General features: G+C 45.7%; 1 protein-coding gene across 2 annotated transcripts in view; it reads left to right on the plus strand.

The window, feature by feature from the left end:
- The first annotated feature begins 907 nt into the window (after positions 1–907).
- Positions 908–18,453, plus strand: part of INSC (INSC spindle orientation adaptor protein) — a 135,760-nt gene continuing 118,214 nt past the window's right edge. The window contains exon 1 of one of the 2 annotated variants that reach the window (XM_010357099.2): positions 908–1,043. In XM_010357099.2, the coding sequence (XP_010355401.1) occupies positions 948–1,043 (96 nt within the window). In that variant the 5' untranslated portion in view covers positions 908–947. Of the gene's footprint in view, positions 1,044–3,484; positions 3,569–18,453 lie in introns of those variants that run through there. The other variant, XM_010357101.2, reaches the window with a different exon arrangement.

Raw genomic sequence — 18,453 nt, forward strand, 5'->3', positions numbered from 1 at the left:
TTGCCTGATACAGCTCTCGACCAGTCCTGAGGCACCTACTTTGGTTTAGGTGAAATAAGCTATTTGTGGGTACACCTCTGAGCATGTTCTACCTGTGTGTCTTTCTATGCATCCATAAGCATTCCCATGTGTATCTGTGTAGAGTCTCCATCTCACCAGCTGTGAGGCCACAGACATGTGATTTAAACTACCTGGCCTCCTTTTTCTGTGTCTGTATTATGGGGATAATAATAACTTTTATAAAAGCTTACTATGGCAGCAAAATGAAACAATACACGTAAGCTTCTTAGCACAGTTCCTGGTGCTCATGTGTTAGGCTATTATTATCAATGCCTTGGGTAATTTACTTAACCTCCCTGGGCCTCAGTTTCTTCATGTGTAAAATAGGGATAATACCAGAACCTAGTACTGTTCTAAGGTTTAGAGAAATTGATACCTATGAAGTTCTCATATATGCAATAAATGTTAATGAGTAGAATGCATATTATCTTTGCGTATGGATGTGTCTGGATGAGAATATCCGAGTTTGTAAATGTCTCTGAGCATGTCTTGCTGCTGGTGTGTGTATATACACATGTATATATGTGTTTAAGTGTGTTTATATGGCCAGACAGGCCCAGTCTTTCTGGTGGAGTTTGCTATTGGCCCAGGTCTGGACTCCCTGAGCCAGCTAGGGCCGGCACCGGGGATGGAATTTCCATTAAGAATTAAGCAGGACAGCCCAGCATTGAGAAGTCAGGCAGGCAGAGGGGAGGGGGTCGAGGGGGAGGAAGCTTCAACTCTGAGCTCCCTTGGGCAGCCTCAGTACTGAACTGCCTTGGACAAGCTTTGCCTTGAGTCATAGGCCTTCTCAGGGCCATGGCCCAGAAGGATGGGCAAATGGGGAGAAGCTGTTTACAGGGGCCTCTATAAGGAGACTTGGAATCGCTGCAGCCAAGGCTGGAGCCATGAGGCGGCCCCCCAGCAATGGAGAGGCAGCCAGCGAAGGTCCAGGTGGCTGGGGCCTATGGGGAGTCCAGGAGTCCAGGAGGCTGTGCTGTGCCGTACGTATCTGGGAAGGTGGATGTGAGTGTGTGTGTGTGTGTGTGTGTGTGTGTGTGTGTGTGTGTTTATTGGGAAGTGGAGGGTGGGGGGATTTATGCCAAGTGCCTCCGGGGAACATCTAACAAACCAAGTCTGTTCCTCTCTTACCCTGAAACCCAGACACAGAGTTTGGGCCTGGAAAAAAAGACCTTTGAGGCTTTTTTGCTAACATCGATCTGTTTATGATCTAAGCCTCATTCTATTTCTAGCGTATAATAAAATATCTTAGTTTTCCAGGTGCTTTACATCCTTGACCTTACTTTATACTTTCAACAACCTCAGGAGCTGGGCAGAGATTATTATGTTCCCCAATGTACATATGGGAAAACCGACATTCAGAGAGGTTAAGTGATTTGTCCAAGGATTCATCACTAGAAAGTGGTAGAGGCAGGATGCAAAACCAGGTTTCTCTGAGGAAGAAATGGAGACCTTCCTTCCTTCCTTCCTTCCTTCCTTCCTTCCTTCCTTCCTTCCTTCCTTCCTTCCTTCCTTCCTTCCTTCCTTCCTTCCTTTCTTCCTTCCTTCTTCCCTTCTTCCCTTCCTCCCTCCCTCCCTACCTCTTTCTTTCTTCCTTCCTTCTTCATTTCCTTTCCTCTCCTCTCCTCCTCTCCTCTCCTCTCCTCTCCTCTCCTCTCCTCTCCTCTCCCCTCCCCTCCCCTCCCCTCCCCTCCTCTCTTTTCCTTTCCTTTCCTTTCCCTCACTCTGTTGCCAGGCTGCAGTGTAGTGGCGCAATCTTGGCTCACTGCAACCTCCAACTCCGTGGTTCAACTGATTCTCCTGCCTCAGCCTCATGAGTAGCTGGGATTACAGGCACACACCACCACGCCCAGCTAATTTTTGTATTATTAATAGAGATGGGGTTTTACCATGATGGACTCAATCTCTGGACCTCATGATCCACCTGCCTTGGCCTCCCAAAGTGCTGGGATTACAGCCATGAGCCACCACTCCTGACTGAGACTATTCTTATCATACCACCTGCCTTACCAGAAACAGACTCAGAGAGAAGATTCTGCAAACTCTGCCCATTTGAGTAAGACTGCGGTTTCAGTGGTAATGCCCAGCCAGGTGGCACCAAGCCCTGTCCCCAGCTCTAGACAGCACTTGTTGAGACAGGAACTGAGGTCTCTCTCAGGGAACTTGGGGAGTAGAATCAGGCTGTTCTGGATGACTGCAGGGTAGAGTCGAAGCTGGCTTGTCTGAGAGGAATGACTTGGCCATCTTCTGAGCCCTGGCCCCCTAGAGAGCTGAGGAAGAGAGTTAATGTCAGAGAGCTACTGTGTGTTCAAGGCCAGGGAGCAGCAGTCAGCTTCAGCCACAGCCTGAAAAAAGAAATAGAGATTATTAGCATCAAGGAAGAGAAAGCTGCAGCGGACCTTGGCGTGGTCATTTTGTCATGGGGACGTAGTCGAACTCCTTCTCCCTGAATACATATTGTGAGCAAATTGACATAGTTTGCATGTGAGAGATTTAGGTTAGATGTCAAGGAGAACTTTCTGCCAATAAGAGAGTTCAAGCTTTGGAACAGGGTTCAAGGGAGACCAGGGGCTGCCTTTGCTTGAGGACCTCCAATAGGTCGAGATTCTCTGGGCTCTGGGGGACTCACAGCAAGACGGGGCGGGGGCAGGGGGTTGTATGAAATGACCTGGAAGCTTTCCTCCAGGTCAATAATGCCACACTCCAGAGTTTTTGGGTGGGAATCAAGTTCTTCTAGATTTAGCTATTTCACAGAGTACAGGACGGGGGTCAGGGGTGGGGTCTGATCTTATATGACGAAGTTAGAAGGAGTTTCTGCAACAACCCCTGGTCATTTCTGGCAGGTCCAGGATGTGGAGGGTGACTTCGGTGTGTGTGACCAAGGTTCCAGAGGGGAGCACCTGCGGTTAATAAACCGTCTCATTCTAGGCGTTTGGGACCGATCAAAGCCAGGCTGCTTCCTCCTTCCGAGCAAGTGAACTGCACCCAAATCCCTCCTTGTTTTGTTTCAGCTCCAAGGGAAACGATTGCGGCACATTCCCTTCCCCTCTCCAGATGTTGGCATGCGGGGCACCTTGCGGGCGACCCCGCCCGGACGGCTCCGCGGCTCCCGGGCGATCACCCTGGTGCCTGCCGCCTGGCCCGGGGTAGCCCGGTCTCTAATTAGGCCTGACCGCGTCCCCATTCCAGCGTTCCCGCAGATGGGAGGGAGCGCCATGTTTCCCCCGCCAGGGGCACCGAAATAGCCTCGCAGTCCCGCGGAGACTGCAGGCAGCCGGGGCTGATTGGGACCAAGGCTTGGCAGGGAGCGCGCTGTTGTGGAAGGTCCTTGGGAGGCTGCGGCCGCCTGGGAGAGGGCGGGTGGGGGAGAGCGGGGCGGGGGGCGGGGGCCAGGGGCGGCCCTTCAGGCTGGGCCGGCAGAGCGGCTACTTCGCGCGCGGCCTCTGGAGCTCCAGCTGCGCCCTGCCACCACTGGCCGCACACACCACCCGCCTTTCTCGCACGCTAAGTAAGTAGACAGCTCCCCTAGCTGGACTCAGGGGCTGGTGATGCCTCTGCCAGCCTAGTTGGGAACAGTGCAGATTTGTGACTAATTGGATAGTAGGTGTAAATGTGTCAGTGGGAGTGCTTGTGAAGGGGAGCTTGTGCCAGTGTGAGGGAGTGTGTCTGGGTGGGATGTCCACATGTGGAATTTTCTAGCATGTGCCCTAGGGTGTGAGTGTGGGTGAACGAGTGTTTCAGAGTGTGTCTGGTGGCCTGGCGTGGGCCACAGGTGTCTGTCTGTGTGGCACCTGCTGCCCTGGGTGGACTGTGTCTGTACCTGTGGAAATGTCTGTGTGTGTGTGGCAGGAAGGCCTCCAGGTGAGCTGAGCCAGTCTGCATGTGGATGAGTGGATGTGCCAGAGTGAACCCAGGAAGGCAGAAGCTGGGGCTAGGGAGTGTTATCTGAACTCAGGCTTTCTAAGGTGACCTGACTTGTCCCCAGCTGGGGTGTCTTCTCTGTGGGTCATTCGGCTTTGGTTTCTCAGGGCTTGGAGCAGGACAGAAGCTCAGCCCTCACACAACACTGGAGTGAATGTGACTTTGACTGACCCAATCTGGCTAGACCAGGGTCAGGGAGACAGCTTGCGGGACCCCACTCTTAAACCAGGAGAAGAGGCAGGAGGTCAGGGGATGAGTAGACAGGATGGCCATGGCCACCCACAAACACTCGCAGTGCACCCACGCTCACATGCTCAGCATACACGCATTCCTGTCCATTGCACCAGTCTTGCGCACACTCTTCTCAGGATAGCCATGCAACCATTCACATACTTTCAACATGTATACCTGTGGACAGCGACATGTATGCAACATGCACCCGCTTTGTTCAATGAATATGCACAAATGTATCCCTGGTGTGGCCCCACCCTCAGCCTCTAGGCTTCTCCGACTTTTGCCCCTTTTAACCTATATTTTGTACCTCTGACAATGGGTCCAAGAAACTGGCCTCAGTGGGGAATATTTTAAGTCAGGGACTTTGGCTGCAGGGGTCAGGGCAGATGGTGATATGGTGCCTTTGAGGGGTTCTGTTTAATCTGAAACAGGCTGTCCATGGGGCTCAGCCAGAGAGCATCTTGTCCCTTAAGCTCTGGGACTTAGAAGCAGTGTTTGCCCTTTTAGAAGTGAAAACTTCCAAACACTGCCTTTGGAAGGCAAGCCGGGTCAGGCTGGGATCTGAGACAGAGCTCAGCATATGTAGTTTGCTCCGTGCTGTAGTTTATACTCTGGATTACACTTGCTGCGGAGAAGCAGCGACCCTTCTGGGCTGGGTCCCAGGGCACCCATTTGGCAGGGAGGACAGTGAACTGAGCTAGGCTGATTCCTTTTTTTCTTTGGTTTCATTCAACCCTACTTTGAGTCTCCCTCCCACAGGCTGGTGGGGGGATGGCATTTGCTCTCTCCTCTCCTTTCTTCCAGTAGTTATCTTTTTTTCTGGACAGAAACTCCTCCATGACCTCCTCCCTGCGGTGACCACTGGGCACACACCATAAAGAGCTTGGAAGAGTAGGTGCCCTAAAATACCAGCAGAGTGGTGGTGTTATTCTTCTTAGTAGAGTTTCTAGGGCTGTTCTATCATGGCTATTCCCTTCTGAATACTTCATTGAGGTACTCAGACTAAAGGTGCTCCTTCAGTTGGGAAGTTAGAAAGATGGTATTGAGTTTCTCTCTCTCTCTCTCTCTCTCTCTCTCTCTCTCTCCCCCGCTTCCCTCTTTCCTTTCATTTCCTTTCCTTTCCTTTCCTTTCCTTTCCTTTCCTTTCCTTTCCTTTCCTTTCCTTTCCTTTCCTTTCCTTTCCTTTCCTTTCCTTTCCTTTCCTTTCCTTTCCATTGACTGAGTCTCACTCTATTGCCCAGGTTGGAGTGCAGTGTCATGATCTCAGCTCATTGCAACCTCCACCTCCCGAATTCAAGTGATTCTCTTGCCTCAGCCTCCTGAGTAGCTGGGATTACAGGAGCCTGCCACTACGCCTGGCTAATTTTTGTATTTTTACTAGAGATGAGGATTCTCCATGTTGGCCAGGCTGGTCTCGAATTCCTGACCTCAAGTTGTCTGCCTGCCTAGGCCTCCCAAAGTGCTGGGATAACAAGTGTGAGGCACCATGCCCAGCCTGAGTTTCTTCTGTCTTAATGCCTATGGTTTGGTCTAAGGGGTGACTAAGCTCTCACCCACTAACTCCTCTAATATGCAGGAGAGCAAGTTGGGTTCAACTGCTTTCTGAGGGGAATGCTGGGATCTATCTTTTCTTTGGCCTGATCCTACACCTGACCCTTGGGAGTGGTTAAAAAAGGGCAGGCTGTGGTCAGTCCAGCAGAATAAAGGTGGTGGGGAAGGAATTATTTTCCCGTTGTGCTTCCTTTTTCACTCTGGTTGCTGGGCAGCTCTTAGTCCATCATATTGTTCTGTTGTAATAACTGTGTTAGTTGGAACCATTGCTTTGACTTCTAATTTCTGCTTTATCAACTTTATAGAATACACATTTTTAATTGTAAACTTCCACTTCCTTTGTTGAAGGAAATCAGAACAAATAAACGAAAAATCAGCAATTAAGCATTCTATTGGTCTCTGGGAATGGGAACCACACTGAATTTTCTTGGGACATCCTCAATTTCAAATACATCATCTGGTTTTCAAACCATATGTCTCAATTTGGTTTCTGTACCTTTGGACTCTAGTTGGTGACGATGTCTTGGAGGTTTTTTTCCTGGTAGCTCTGGGACATAATGCCCATCTCTGTGCTGGCTCAGACAAGGGGGATAGTTGAGAATGAATTGGGCCATTGATAAACACCCCCTGCTCCGAGTGTTTCAGCTGCTAGCTCTTCCTTGTCTCAAAAGCTCAAGTGTCTGGGTGCCTGAAGGAGTTTGACCCTTGCCCTAAGCTTGGCCCTGGCCCCACAGCCACCCCTTCCTCATGTGACCCTGCCTAACTCAGGGCTCTGCTGGGAGGTCTGTGTCTCTTGGATCTGAGCCCTCCCCCAGTATGGACCACAACATCTCTGATCAGGGATGGCCCTTGTGGAACTGGAGCTTCGGATGAGAGCTTGGACTTAAGAGTGTGGAGGAACACATGAAGGGCTTTACTGCCTCCTTGCCTAGGTCTGTGAGGCCATGGGCCAGTGCTCAGCACTTTATCCTTCCTCATATGGTATCTCTAGTTTGCTAAGTGGTCAGGGAGTCATTTGTCACCTCTTACCTGCAGAGGTGCACTTCATCTGAATGCAGGGCAGGGTTCTAGCCACATTGCAAAGTTGGTGAAACTTCTAATTCACTCCAAGACAAATTATTTTATGCTGCCTAAGGCCATTCATGTTTGGAAAGGAGAAAGCTGGAGGGTAAAACTTAGCAACAAAGAATGATTAGAATAACTCAAATGGTGGGCTTTCAGGCATTGCATTTGGGGTCCTGCTTCTCAGTATGTGTTATGTCAACCCAAGCTGGTAGCCGTTGCCTGCCTTCAAGATGCATCCTCCCAGAAGCATTTGATCACAAGGTAGGAAAGAGGAAATCCCCTGTGGCCTGGTACTAAGTAATGTGCTGGTTGCCTGGTATGGGTGAAGTGTTTGTTCCTTCCCAGATAAATGCCATCTTAAAAAGGTAAGACTAGGACCGGAGCACATCTCTGCTGAATTTTCACACTATTTAGACTCTGGTTGGCCCCTGGGCTTTAAGCTCAACCAAGTGAAAACAGACTTAAAAGCCAGCAAGAGCATTGTGTGAGATGGTTAGGACTTCTGTGCAGGAAAGGCAACTCATAGTAACTCACGTTTATTTATTATCGACTATTGTCCAGCTTCCTTTTTAGGCTCTTTCCATCTTTTTTTTCATGAAACCTCTATACCAACCCTATGAAATAGTTAAGATGATTTTAAATATAAGGAAACTGAAACACAGCAAGACTAAACAACTAACCCAAGGTCAGAGCTAGCAAAGATTGCTTTCCACATCTGTCTAACTCCAGAGTGTGTAGTGAATGTCCACTGACCATGAGAGATGCCAGCAACTCCCTCATTTCAAAGACTTTCAAAGCAGGAAAAACTACTCCTTTGGGCAAACTGGGGAATGAGGCTAAGGGCTTAACTTCTCTGTCTGTCTCCAGGACCTGAACGTGATCAGCATCATTGGCCTTTCCAGCCTTAGCTGGAGACTATTGCTGTGTAAGAAGCAGGGATTGAAGGGGTGGGAAAGGCCTCCTGGGCTGTGCGGGGGTCTCTCCCCTTGCCTTTCAACCCCCCACCAGCATGGAGTGGGCAGTGTTGAACTTCTGTGCCTTCACTTTTTCCTGGAGCAACCTCTGTCCTGGGAACCAAGCCTCTGCCCAGACTCTGCCATCTGACTGGCCTGATCTCCCCTTCCCCAGTTCCAAGGTATCCTCAGCGCCAAACTCTGGGGGAGTCCTGGATGCTTTGAGGATGTCTCAGGGCAGATTAGACTCTGTTTGGTGTGATGCAGTGTCTGTAGGCGTCAGCAGTTTGGCTGGGTAGTTGTGTATAGTGTTCACTTTCTGCTGGAGAAATGAAGGTTTTGTCTTACAAACCAAATATTCTGGGTTTGGAAACCATGTGAAATGTGGCCTGTGGTTGGAGGGTGTAAACTGTGTTTTGGGTCTGTGTGTGGTGCTGGATTTAAAGACACTGTTGAGGGACAGAACAATCGGCTCAGGCCATCTCACTTCTTTTGATGGAGGGTCAGAGGTGAGCAGTACATACTGGCAATGTGCGGAAAAGAGAGCACGGGCTTTGCAGCCAGATGGATCTGACTTGGAGCCTCAGTTTCCTCATCTGTAAAATGGGGTTCCTCGTAAGGTAATGTGGTGCTAGAACTGGAAAGTCGATTTGAAATTCAGTGTCTGGCATAGAATAGGCAAACAGTAAAGTGCAATATCCTTCTTTCCTATGCCACCCACTTTCTGTGAAAGAACACTGGACTGATTGGCACAAGATCTGGATTCCAGCTCTAACTCAGCCTTGGGCACACTGCATTATCTTGGGTTAAGTCACTTACCCTCTCTGAACCTCCCTTTCCTGGTGCATAAAATGAGAGAACTCATTTCTCTCACTTCTCTGCAGTTTCTGAGGATAATGAAAGAGAGTAAAGTTAAGGGTTCTCTTGGAAGATGCAGAAAGTACAACCAAAACTGATTCATTTATTCATGCCTCAGTATTAATTGAGATCTTTTACTGTGCCAGGGTCTGTGCAAGGCGCTGGGGGTAGAGGTAAGTTGAAATATCCTGGGCTTCAGGTAGCAATCAGACCATATGGCAAGACAGACTTGTAAACAAATAAAGGCCTGTCTGTGGGGCGTGATCAAAGCAGATACTGGAGACTCTAATGTAGCAGCAAGGAAGTGTTGTCTCCAGTTGGGGCAGTCAGAGAGGCCTTCCCAAAAGTGTAAGTACTTGGTGTGGATCTTGAAAGATAACAGGAAGTTGCCAGGAAGAGGAGGACATTGTAGGTAGAGAGACCAGCATGTGCGAGGGCATACAAGTGTTGCCTACTGTGGTAAGTTTGGGGAACTTTAAGCAGTTGGCATAACTGGAGCCTATGGTGTGGGTGGTCAGTAGTGTTGGAAATGAGATGGAAGATGTTACAAAGAGCTTTGTATGGAGTCCTGTCTGGATTGCTGTCCTGAGATGTTTAGACTTTTTGTCATATTTATGGGCAAGCACTGAGGTACTTTAAGAAGGGAGGGACATGGTTGGATATTCACTTATTCATTCAACAAACATTTATTGAGTGCTTCCTATTTTTATGTCACTTTAAATTTTGACATATCAAATATAATAAAAATGTATAGCAGTTGTATAAGAAATCCTTCTTTATCCATGTCTCAACTGTTTACATGATCTTCCATTTACTTTATTATTTTCATTCTCTCCAATCATACAAAAATATTATTTTTATTATTTGCATATATTTTTATGTTTATATAATTTATGTTTTACTGTATATTTTAATAATATATTTATTGTTTTATTATATATGAATACATATGAAAATGTTTATATTTCTGATCAATTGAGGAGAAATTGGAGACATGATGCCTCTTTAGCCCCCATATGTTAAGTATATATTTCCTTAAAAAGGATATTCTCTTACCACAGTGCAATTCTGTCCTAATAATGTCTTTATGGCTCCCCCATCTCTCTCACCTCAGTCAGGACCTAGTCCACAGATTGCATTTAATTATCATGTCTCTTTAGTCTCCTCGAATACAGAGCAGTTCTTTTGCTTTATTTATTTATTTTTTGAACTTTATGTTTTTGAATAGTACAGGTCAGTTATTATGTGGAATATCTATCAATTTGGTTATTGTTGATAGTTCCACATGACTAGATTCAAGCAATGCATTATGGGCAGGAATACCACTGCAGTGAGGTTATGTCCTCTCCAGTTTTCATATCACCAAGCACAGGATGTGGGGATTGTCCCAGTGCTGGTGATGGGAGCTTTTATCACTTGCTTAAGAATAATGTCTGCCAGTTTCTCCACTGAGAAATTATTATTTTTCTCTCTGTAATTAATAAGTAATTTGTGGCGAGATACTTTGAGACTATGTATAAGCTGTTCCTTATCAAACTTATACCCACTGATTTTAGCATCGTTGATCATTTTGAATCAATCATTTCTTCCATATTTAGTAGTTGGCATTCTACTTTAAAAAAATCTTTCCCCTCTCCCTCCCTTCCTATCACTAGGGTCTCATGAATTCTTCATTTATTCAATGGGTTATAAATCAATTATTATTTTTATTTTATTTCAATGTTCACATTGTCCCAAACTTGATTAGTGGGAGGCTCTGCAAGCTGGTTTTCTTTGTTTTTGATGCATCCCCGCAATTCTCTATGCTCTTCCTTACTATTTGCTATAGCAAGAAGTTACAGGCTCAGTTTCCTTTCTGTGCTACAGCCCTGGAATTAGCCATTTGTCTGAAGAGCACTGGATCCTTTTAGTGGAAAATGGTATTTAGAAACCAAGATTTTTAAAGACCACCTGTGCTCCTTGTGATTGGTGTGTCATCATTTATATGCTCTCTTAGCAAACAGAGTTAGGACATATATGTATATTTATTTCTCCAATCAACCAGTACAATACATTGTTACATGTCTTTAGAAGAAAAAACCCAAAGACTGCAACAGAGAGTAATGGGGTAGGAATACTTTAGATTGGGTAGTTAGAAAGGGCTTCTTTCAGGAGGTGATATTTAGGAAGACAGCATGAGGTGGGTGGATGGATTGGAAGAAGAAAGAGCCTGGAGATTGTTTTAATTATTCATACAGTAATTACCAGGGCCTGAACTAAGTTCAAATGGAGAGGAGGTAGAATTCAATAGGACACAGTGACTGGTGAATGCAGAAAGTGAGGGAGATGAAGGAGTCTGGGGGACTCCCAGTTTGATGTCTCAAAGGCCTCTCAAACTCAATGTGTCTAAAACAGAATTTCTGTCGTTCTTCATCATACTAAAACCTGGTCCTCTTCAGGTATTTCAGATTTCATTGAATGACTCCTTCGTCTGGGTAGCTGCACAAGTCAGACAGACCTGAAGGTCATCCTCAACACCTCTCTCCCTAAAAACCCACATCCAATCCATCCCCATATCTTGTTGATATTAGCTTGTAAATATCTCTCAAATCTTTCACTTCTCTCCATCTCCACCAGCATCACCCTAGCTCATGGTACCACCTTCATGTTTCTAGGGTACCACAAGAGCCCCCAGTCCCCCTATATCCATACTGGTTCCCCTCCAATTTGTTCTCCACACAGCAGCCAGAGCACATTTCAAAACTCAGCTATGTTCATATCATTTTCTTCCTTAAAAGTATGTTAGTTGCTTCCTATTGATCTCAAGATAAAGACCACACTCTTTAGTAAGTCCTACGAGGTCTTGCTTGCCTGTCTTTGCTGCCCTCTCCGACATCTCCCTACCTAGCACTGTCTCCCTGGCTCTCCCTGCCACACTGGCCTCAGCTGAGTCTCAGTCGCTAGGGCTTGTTAGGCTCCTCCTGCCATAAGTCTTTGTATTTGCTGTTCCTCTGCTTAGAATGCTCACTCTTCCTGACTCCACCTACTGAATTCCTTCTTTACTCTCAGTTCTCAGCTGAGTTGTCACTTTCATAATCTTCAGGACCAGGTCCAACCCCATTTTATAAAGTTTTAAAACATCATGTACCTCCTTCAAGGCTTTATCATAGTTTTAATTTTACATTTATTTATGTAATCATTAAAGCTTACCTTCTCTATGTGATGATGAGCTTTGTGAGAGTTGGCACTATGTCTGGTTTTGCTCATTACTTTATCCTAGCAGGCATCATGGTACCATGTTACTGACACATGCCACAAATATATGTTGAACAAACGAATTAATGAAGATTTATCATCTGAGTAACCAGACAGATGATGGAACCATTCAGTGGAATAAAAATGAGGAGAGAAGTAGATTTGAGGAGGAAAATGATAATTCATTTTGGGACACCTGGCATTTGGGGTGACTGCCAACAATGTCTGTCCCTCAGAGACCTTACCATCTTCTGTACAAACAAATTAGGATGTCACTAAGGAGCTTTTGGGGGGCTGGTGACAGGTGACATCTAATTCCCAGATGATTCTAGGAAGTTCCCTGTGGGAGGTGGCTAAGTCACAAATGGCATCCCTGAGCTGTCGCTTCCCTATCTATCATTATCTCTGGTTTGTAGAGCATACAGGAGATAGAAGGGGTTCCCAGTGGTCCTGACTTGGCTCCTTGGGTACTTGTATAAAATATCTTTACAATCCTGTGAAAGATTCCTTGGAACTTTAATTACTTTATGATTCACATTTGTCAGGAGCTGCCAACCTCCTTCCTACCTCTAACACTGCACTAGACATAGGCTTAAAGGAATACAGAAAGTAGGTCTTACTAAGCCCATTGAGCCATCCTTTCAAAGATGTCATCAGCACTAGGACAGATGGCCCTTTCCATCCCTCTGACTCACTTACTCTTACATTCCTCACTCACTCATTCAACTTTCTATCTCATCTTGTTCATTCGGTCACTTACCCACACACCCATCTGTCACCCACCTATCCATCCATGAACAAGGGTTTATGTTGGATTTATAGCAGGACTCAAGGCTAATGCATTATCTTCAGTCCCACTCCTTTATCCCTGTTTTCTGTGGTCCTTACAGCTCAGAATTCCAGGCAAGGAGACTGTCAGGGGTTGGAGAGATGTCACTGTGCTAGTCTAGGGCTGGGCTGGGTATGATTGCAGGGTGTTAGTAGGAAGAGTGGAAGAACAGAAGTGGCCACACTGATTACTCCTCTTGGCTCATTGTCTGCTTTTCTGGCTTCCCTTCTTTCACTGGTGATGAGAACTTAGGGATTAGGTAGATATAAGGTAGATATAAGGCAGACTGGGCTTTGCAGAGGTATTAGGGGGCTCTGGCCTTCAGGGGAAATAGGAACACAGCTCCCTGTGAGCCCTATGGTGGAGAACGTGATGCTTTTGTTTTCTTCTTCATTTTAGACTATGATTGCACTTTAACCCTGTGGAATTTGCAGAGAGGCTATGGGAGGGTGGGAAAGCAGGATTTTAAAATGTGGCATTTAGAAACCAGGCAGTAGACTAATCCTGGCCCCATCCTCCTAGAAGCTGCTCTTTCAGTTCTCTTAGGCTTGTCATTTACAAAGAGCTCCCTAGAATGTGTGCTATCCATCTGCTTCGGCGGCCAACAGGGCTGGAACTGAGTAGGCATAGGACAATGACAGCCACATCAGATAACAGCATCTTGGAAAAATGCCTGAAGGTTGCAAGGGTCTAAGTTACAGACTCATTCACTCATTCCCTCCCTCACGAATTCATTCATTTATCTACTTAGTACCTACCTAGTAGGTGCCATGTTTAATTCTCAGCCCTGGAGACATGACAGTGAGCAAAACACATATTTCATGCCCTTGGAGGATTTGGTTCGGGAAGAGACAGTAAAGAGGGTATATACACCATACAAAGTGTGAATACCATGGAGAAATATAGAGAATAGTAAGGGAGCTCCAAGGGTGGGAGGGGGTTTATACATTTATACAGGGTCAGGAGGTTTTCTCTGATAAGCAGGCGTTTAAACAGAGGCCAACAGGAAGCTATGTGAATACTTGTTGGAAGAGGAGCCAAATATAGAGAAGAGTAAGTGCAAAGGCCCTGAGGCATGGTTGAGAAAGAGCTTGCCGGTTCATATGATTGGAGTTAAGTGAGGGATGGGGAGAGTTGAAGGAGTTGAGATCAATGCAGTAATGGGTGCCAGCTCATGAAGGCTCTGGTGGGTTATTTGGCTTTTGATATGAGTGGAATAGTGAACATTGAAAAGTTTTGAAGAGAGAAATGACATGCTATAGCTGCTATGAAAATAGTAGATTGTTACTGGGAGGAGAAATGAATTAGGAGCCTATTATAGTGATTTAGGTGAGCGATGATGGCGGCTAGGACCAAGGTCCACTTATTCATTCATTTATCCTCCATTTCATTTTTTATTCTACAGATGTCTCTGTAACTCTGCCTGCCTACATATGAGGCCCCTTAGCACTTTGCATCCATTCCTTTGTCCGCCCCACTCCCATGATCTGTCCAGCTATCCTCATTGCTTTCAACAAGTCTTTACCGGCTACTTGGAGAGTGTTGTGCCAGATGCTGACTAATATGGGCATATTCTTGTGGAACTTTGGCTCTCTCAGGGAGACAAGATGCATCCGTAGGAGATCACCAGTCAACTACAAAACCAAGCAAGTCTCTCAGGCTCAGGATGAATGGTGTCAACACTTCAGTGTTTCAGGAACCCTGTGGGCTGGAGGTCAGAGTAAGTGTCTGGGTGGAAGCCACATTTAAGCTGAATCTTGGCAGGTGGGGAGGCCAAGTCAGTCTTGAAGAATAACAGGAAAGTTGCTCTGAAGCTTGAATGTAAGGGGCATGTTGGGGAATACTGGGTGGTAATGCTAAAAGGAGGTGGTGTGGGCTGGAAACAGGATCTAGAGAGGAACAAGCACCAGGCTAAGGAGTTCACATCTGAGTTGAGAGAGTTTGGGGAGACACAGGTTTTCAAGGAGATTTTACAATGAGAGCCATGTTTTAAGAGGCTGAAACTAAAATCAGATGGAGGAATAATAGGCTGGGGACTCAGAGAGCAAAAAGACAATGGCCTTGTGTGAACCTGTTTGGCCTTTAGGCCAGGACTTCTGGGGCGGCTCCTAGATGCAATGGTGTGGGGCTCTATGGCTAACACAAACAGCAGGATATGGTACTGGCAGTTCCTTGGACAAACCCTACATGTCTCCTATAACTCAAAGTCACCCTTGAACAAAGAACACAGAGAAGCCTGGGTTCTGGGAAGAGTGAGCTGGAGAAAAATGTCCAGGTCTGGGCTCTGGTCATGAATGACTCTTTTAGAAGCTTCTGGGGTCACTGGATTGTAGGAACATTAGATTCAGAGCAGGAGCTCATCTAATTCAGCCCTCTATTCTTAGAGATGGGAAACTGGAGCCCCAGAGAAGGGGCATGTATTGTCTAACGCACTATAGAGCACTTGTTTAGAGAAAGGTCAAGCATCTCATTGAACTCATGCTGGAGGAATTTCTATGTTTTATTTAATTATTCATTTACATATCTCTTTCAATGGAAAAATAAAATTCTAAGAAGAAGAAAATTGTTCTGTTCATCTCCTCTCTCATCTAGCTGGGCCTTAATACAGAGCAGACGCTCTGCCTGACCTTCAGGATCACAATGTCTCCCCTCTCGACCCAGACAAAAGCAGGGTGTCAGGCTTGTCTCAGAGCTGGCCAGATGTGGAATCAGAAAGAGCTGCCTGTGGATGGGGATAGAGCCTGACTCTGAACCCCTTATGTACTCGTGAGGCTTGGCCTGTGACTAGTTTCTATCTCAGCTATGTCCTTGGTGACATCTCACTGGTAGCCATGATCATAGCTGTTGCCATGAAGGGGCCTGCTGAGAGAGAGGAGAGGGAGGTTTTGGTGTGGTGAGGGGATATCTTGTGCCTGAGGCCACTGCAAGAGGAGAAAGCCTCTGCCCAGCTGGAGAGAGAGCAGCCCACAGGGAGATTAACAGCCTCAGATGGGCACCTAGGATACATATTTGGGGCTTAAGGCCATTGCTTGGTCTGGCCCGAGGCTGCGCCTGCAGGGACTTCACCAAACTCACATATTTGTTCTCTTGCTGTCCTATGAAGCTTAAAGCCACTTCTTTAAGAGTAGCCTGTCCGTGCAGTCTGCAAAAGTCTATGGCTTAACATCAACAAGATTTTAAACTGAAGTGTCTTTTGATGTACCTCCATCCCTGCATTTAGGATCCTAGTGGGGAGGGCTGAAGCTGGAGATTTCTTGAAAAGTCAGAGGCATTTGGGCCATAGATCCTGCCAATCCAGGCACCATGGTTCACGTCAATGCTGGATGGGTAATTGGTTCTTAAGCTCTTGGTCAGCACCCTGCACTGTTTGTCTTGTGCTGTATACTTGGCAGAAGACTTCCACATGGAGAAGGGTGAGTTATACTGGTGAGCAAGCTTATTTGTAGGCACAGGAAAATAAGTACTCCCTCACTGTGTTCCACGTTCCTCAGAGAATATCTTGGGGAGGCAGTGATGGGGTCATTATGCCCTTCAGGGTAGCAATCTTAGATCAAGCAATGTGGATGGAACTTGGATGGGTAAAATTCTAGAAGGAGACTAGAAAGAACTTGGATTCACAACATGGCAAAACCCAGTCTCTACCAAGAATACAAAAATAAAATGGGTATGGAGGCGTGCACCTGTAATCCCAGCTACTCGGGAGGCTGAGGCAGGAGAATCGCTTGAATCCGGGAGGTGGAGGTTGCAGTGAGCTGAGATCGTGCCATTGCACTGCAGCCTGGGCAACAGGGCAAGACTCCATCTCAAAAAAAAAAAAAAAAAAAAAAAAAAAAAAAAAAAAAAAGAAAGAAAGAACGAATGAACGAACTTGAGTTCTAATCTGGGTTCTACCACAAATTTGCTGTGTGACTTGGACAAGTCATTTATCCTCTCTGGGCCTCAGTTTCTTTTTGTGCCAAGTACAGAGTTGAAAAAAAACCCACCATTTCTGAGCGCCTGTTTTGTATAACATTCCAGATATCTTACTTACATTATGCCAATAGGAATTTTGGTTAGGACTCTGTCTTCTGGATTTCTATCCTGACCAAGGGCTGATTTTGCACTTTGCCTGAATTATACTTTTCACTCCTTTTGGTCTTTTAAGAGATTTATTTATTTATTTTTTCCACAGACCATATTACCTAACAAAATCCCTCCTATTTTCATGGAATCATATAGGGATACAAAGCAGTGTCGTAATGTCATATCCATTATTATATTTTAATTTTTACAACAAATGTGCCAGGTAATCAAATATATATTATTATCCCCAGTTTGCATATGAGAAAAGAGGCCTAGAGAAGTCAAGTAACTTGACTAAGGTTACGTAGTTAGTTACTGGCAGAGCTGGGGCTAGGATGAAGGTTTCTTGGCTGCTAGTCTGTGTTTGGTTGTGCCACTTTTTGGACTTGGGAAGGGGCATCATAAGGACTTCATGGAATAGGGCTTGTGGGATTCACTAGGTGACAGAATTATCAAGATGAGAGCACCTGCCACCACATACCTGTACCATGTAAGGTTGAAATGTTCTTAGCCTGGGGCAGCCCCCACCCACCTGGACCCAGAAGTGAGGGGCTAGACTGGCCCCTGTGCCCAGCTATGCAAAGATCAGGGCTGCAGATAGCTCTCTGTGGCAGCTTTTACTGATAATCCAGCCCTGCTGTCTGCTGTATTAGCAGGATGGTGGGTATCTGGCCAGTGCCTCTTAGTTAACCTTCCCTTCTTCATTTTAAGAAGCTTTTTTATCTGCTTCGTCCTGGAGCTAGGCTGGCTCTTTCTGGCTGCAGAAAGGGGCTTTTAAAGTAACCCTTTAAAGAAACCCTCTTAGTTTATTTCTCTCTGGGCCAATCCAGCCAGATCTTTGCTTGGGGCAAGAGGGAGCCTCAAGGGTAGAAGTATGTGAGCAAGAAAGAGCTCTCCTTTCACATACCAGTCAAGAACGACTGGACATCATCTGCCTCCCCAGCCCCATTCACTTTCTATTTGTAATTTGGGATCTGTGTGTGTGAGCTCTGAATAGGTTGCCCTCCATCTTCCCCTCCTTTCTCATTAATCAAGTTTCCATATTTTCTTGGGTCTATTTAGGGGCTTGCTGTTCTATTCTCTATGTTTATTCCAGGGTCAATATCCCATTGTATTTATTAGTTTTTAAAAAGTCTTATGATCTGGCAGGAAAAGTCCCTCCAATTTTTTCCAGAAACATTTTGGCTACACATTTCAGATTCAACTTGTCAAGTTCTAGAAAAAAATCCTATAGGGAGTTGATTGGAATTGGACTGAATATTTAGATCAGTTTATAGTGAATTAATATTTCCCTATCATATATATGGTATTTCATATGCATGAATTATCTATTAACTTATCTTGGCCTTCTTTAATATCATTTAATAATGTTTTACAATTTTCTCGAGAAGGGACTTGCACATGTTAAGGTTCATTTCTATGGCCTTTGCATATTTTTGTTGCTTTGTTAATGACCTCTCTTCTAAATTTTACTCTGTTTATGCTGGTATCTATAACTATACTTGACTTTTGAATATTCATTTCTGACCAACTTTCTAAAACCTCATATCAATTAAAATAATTTTTTTGTAGATACCCTTTGATTTTCTACATAGAGAGTGAGGATGAATTGCTAGTTCATGTGTTTTCATAAGAATTAGGGAAAGGTACCGTGTCTGCAGGGACACAGACCCATGGATACCTGGC

This window comes from Rhinopithecus roxellana, chromosome 15, assembly GCF_007565055.1.
Source record: "Rhinopithecus roxellana isolate Shanxi Qingling chromosome 15, ASM756505v1, whole genome shotgun sequence".
NCBI classification, from domain to species: Eukaryota; Metazoa; Chordata; class Mammalia; order Primates; family Cercopithecidae; genus Rhinopithecus; species Rhinopithecus roxellana.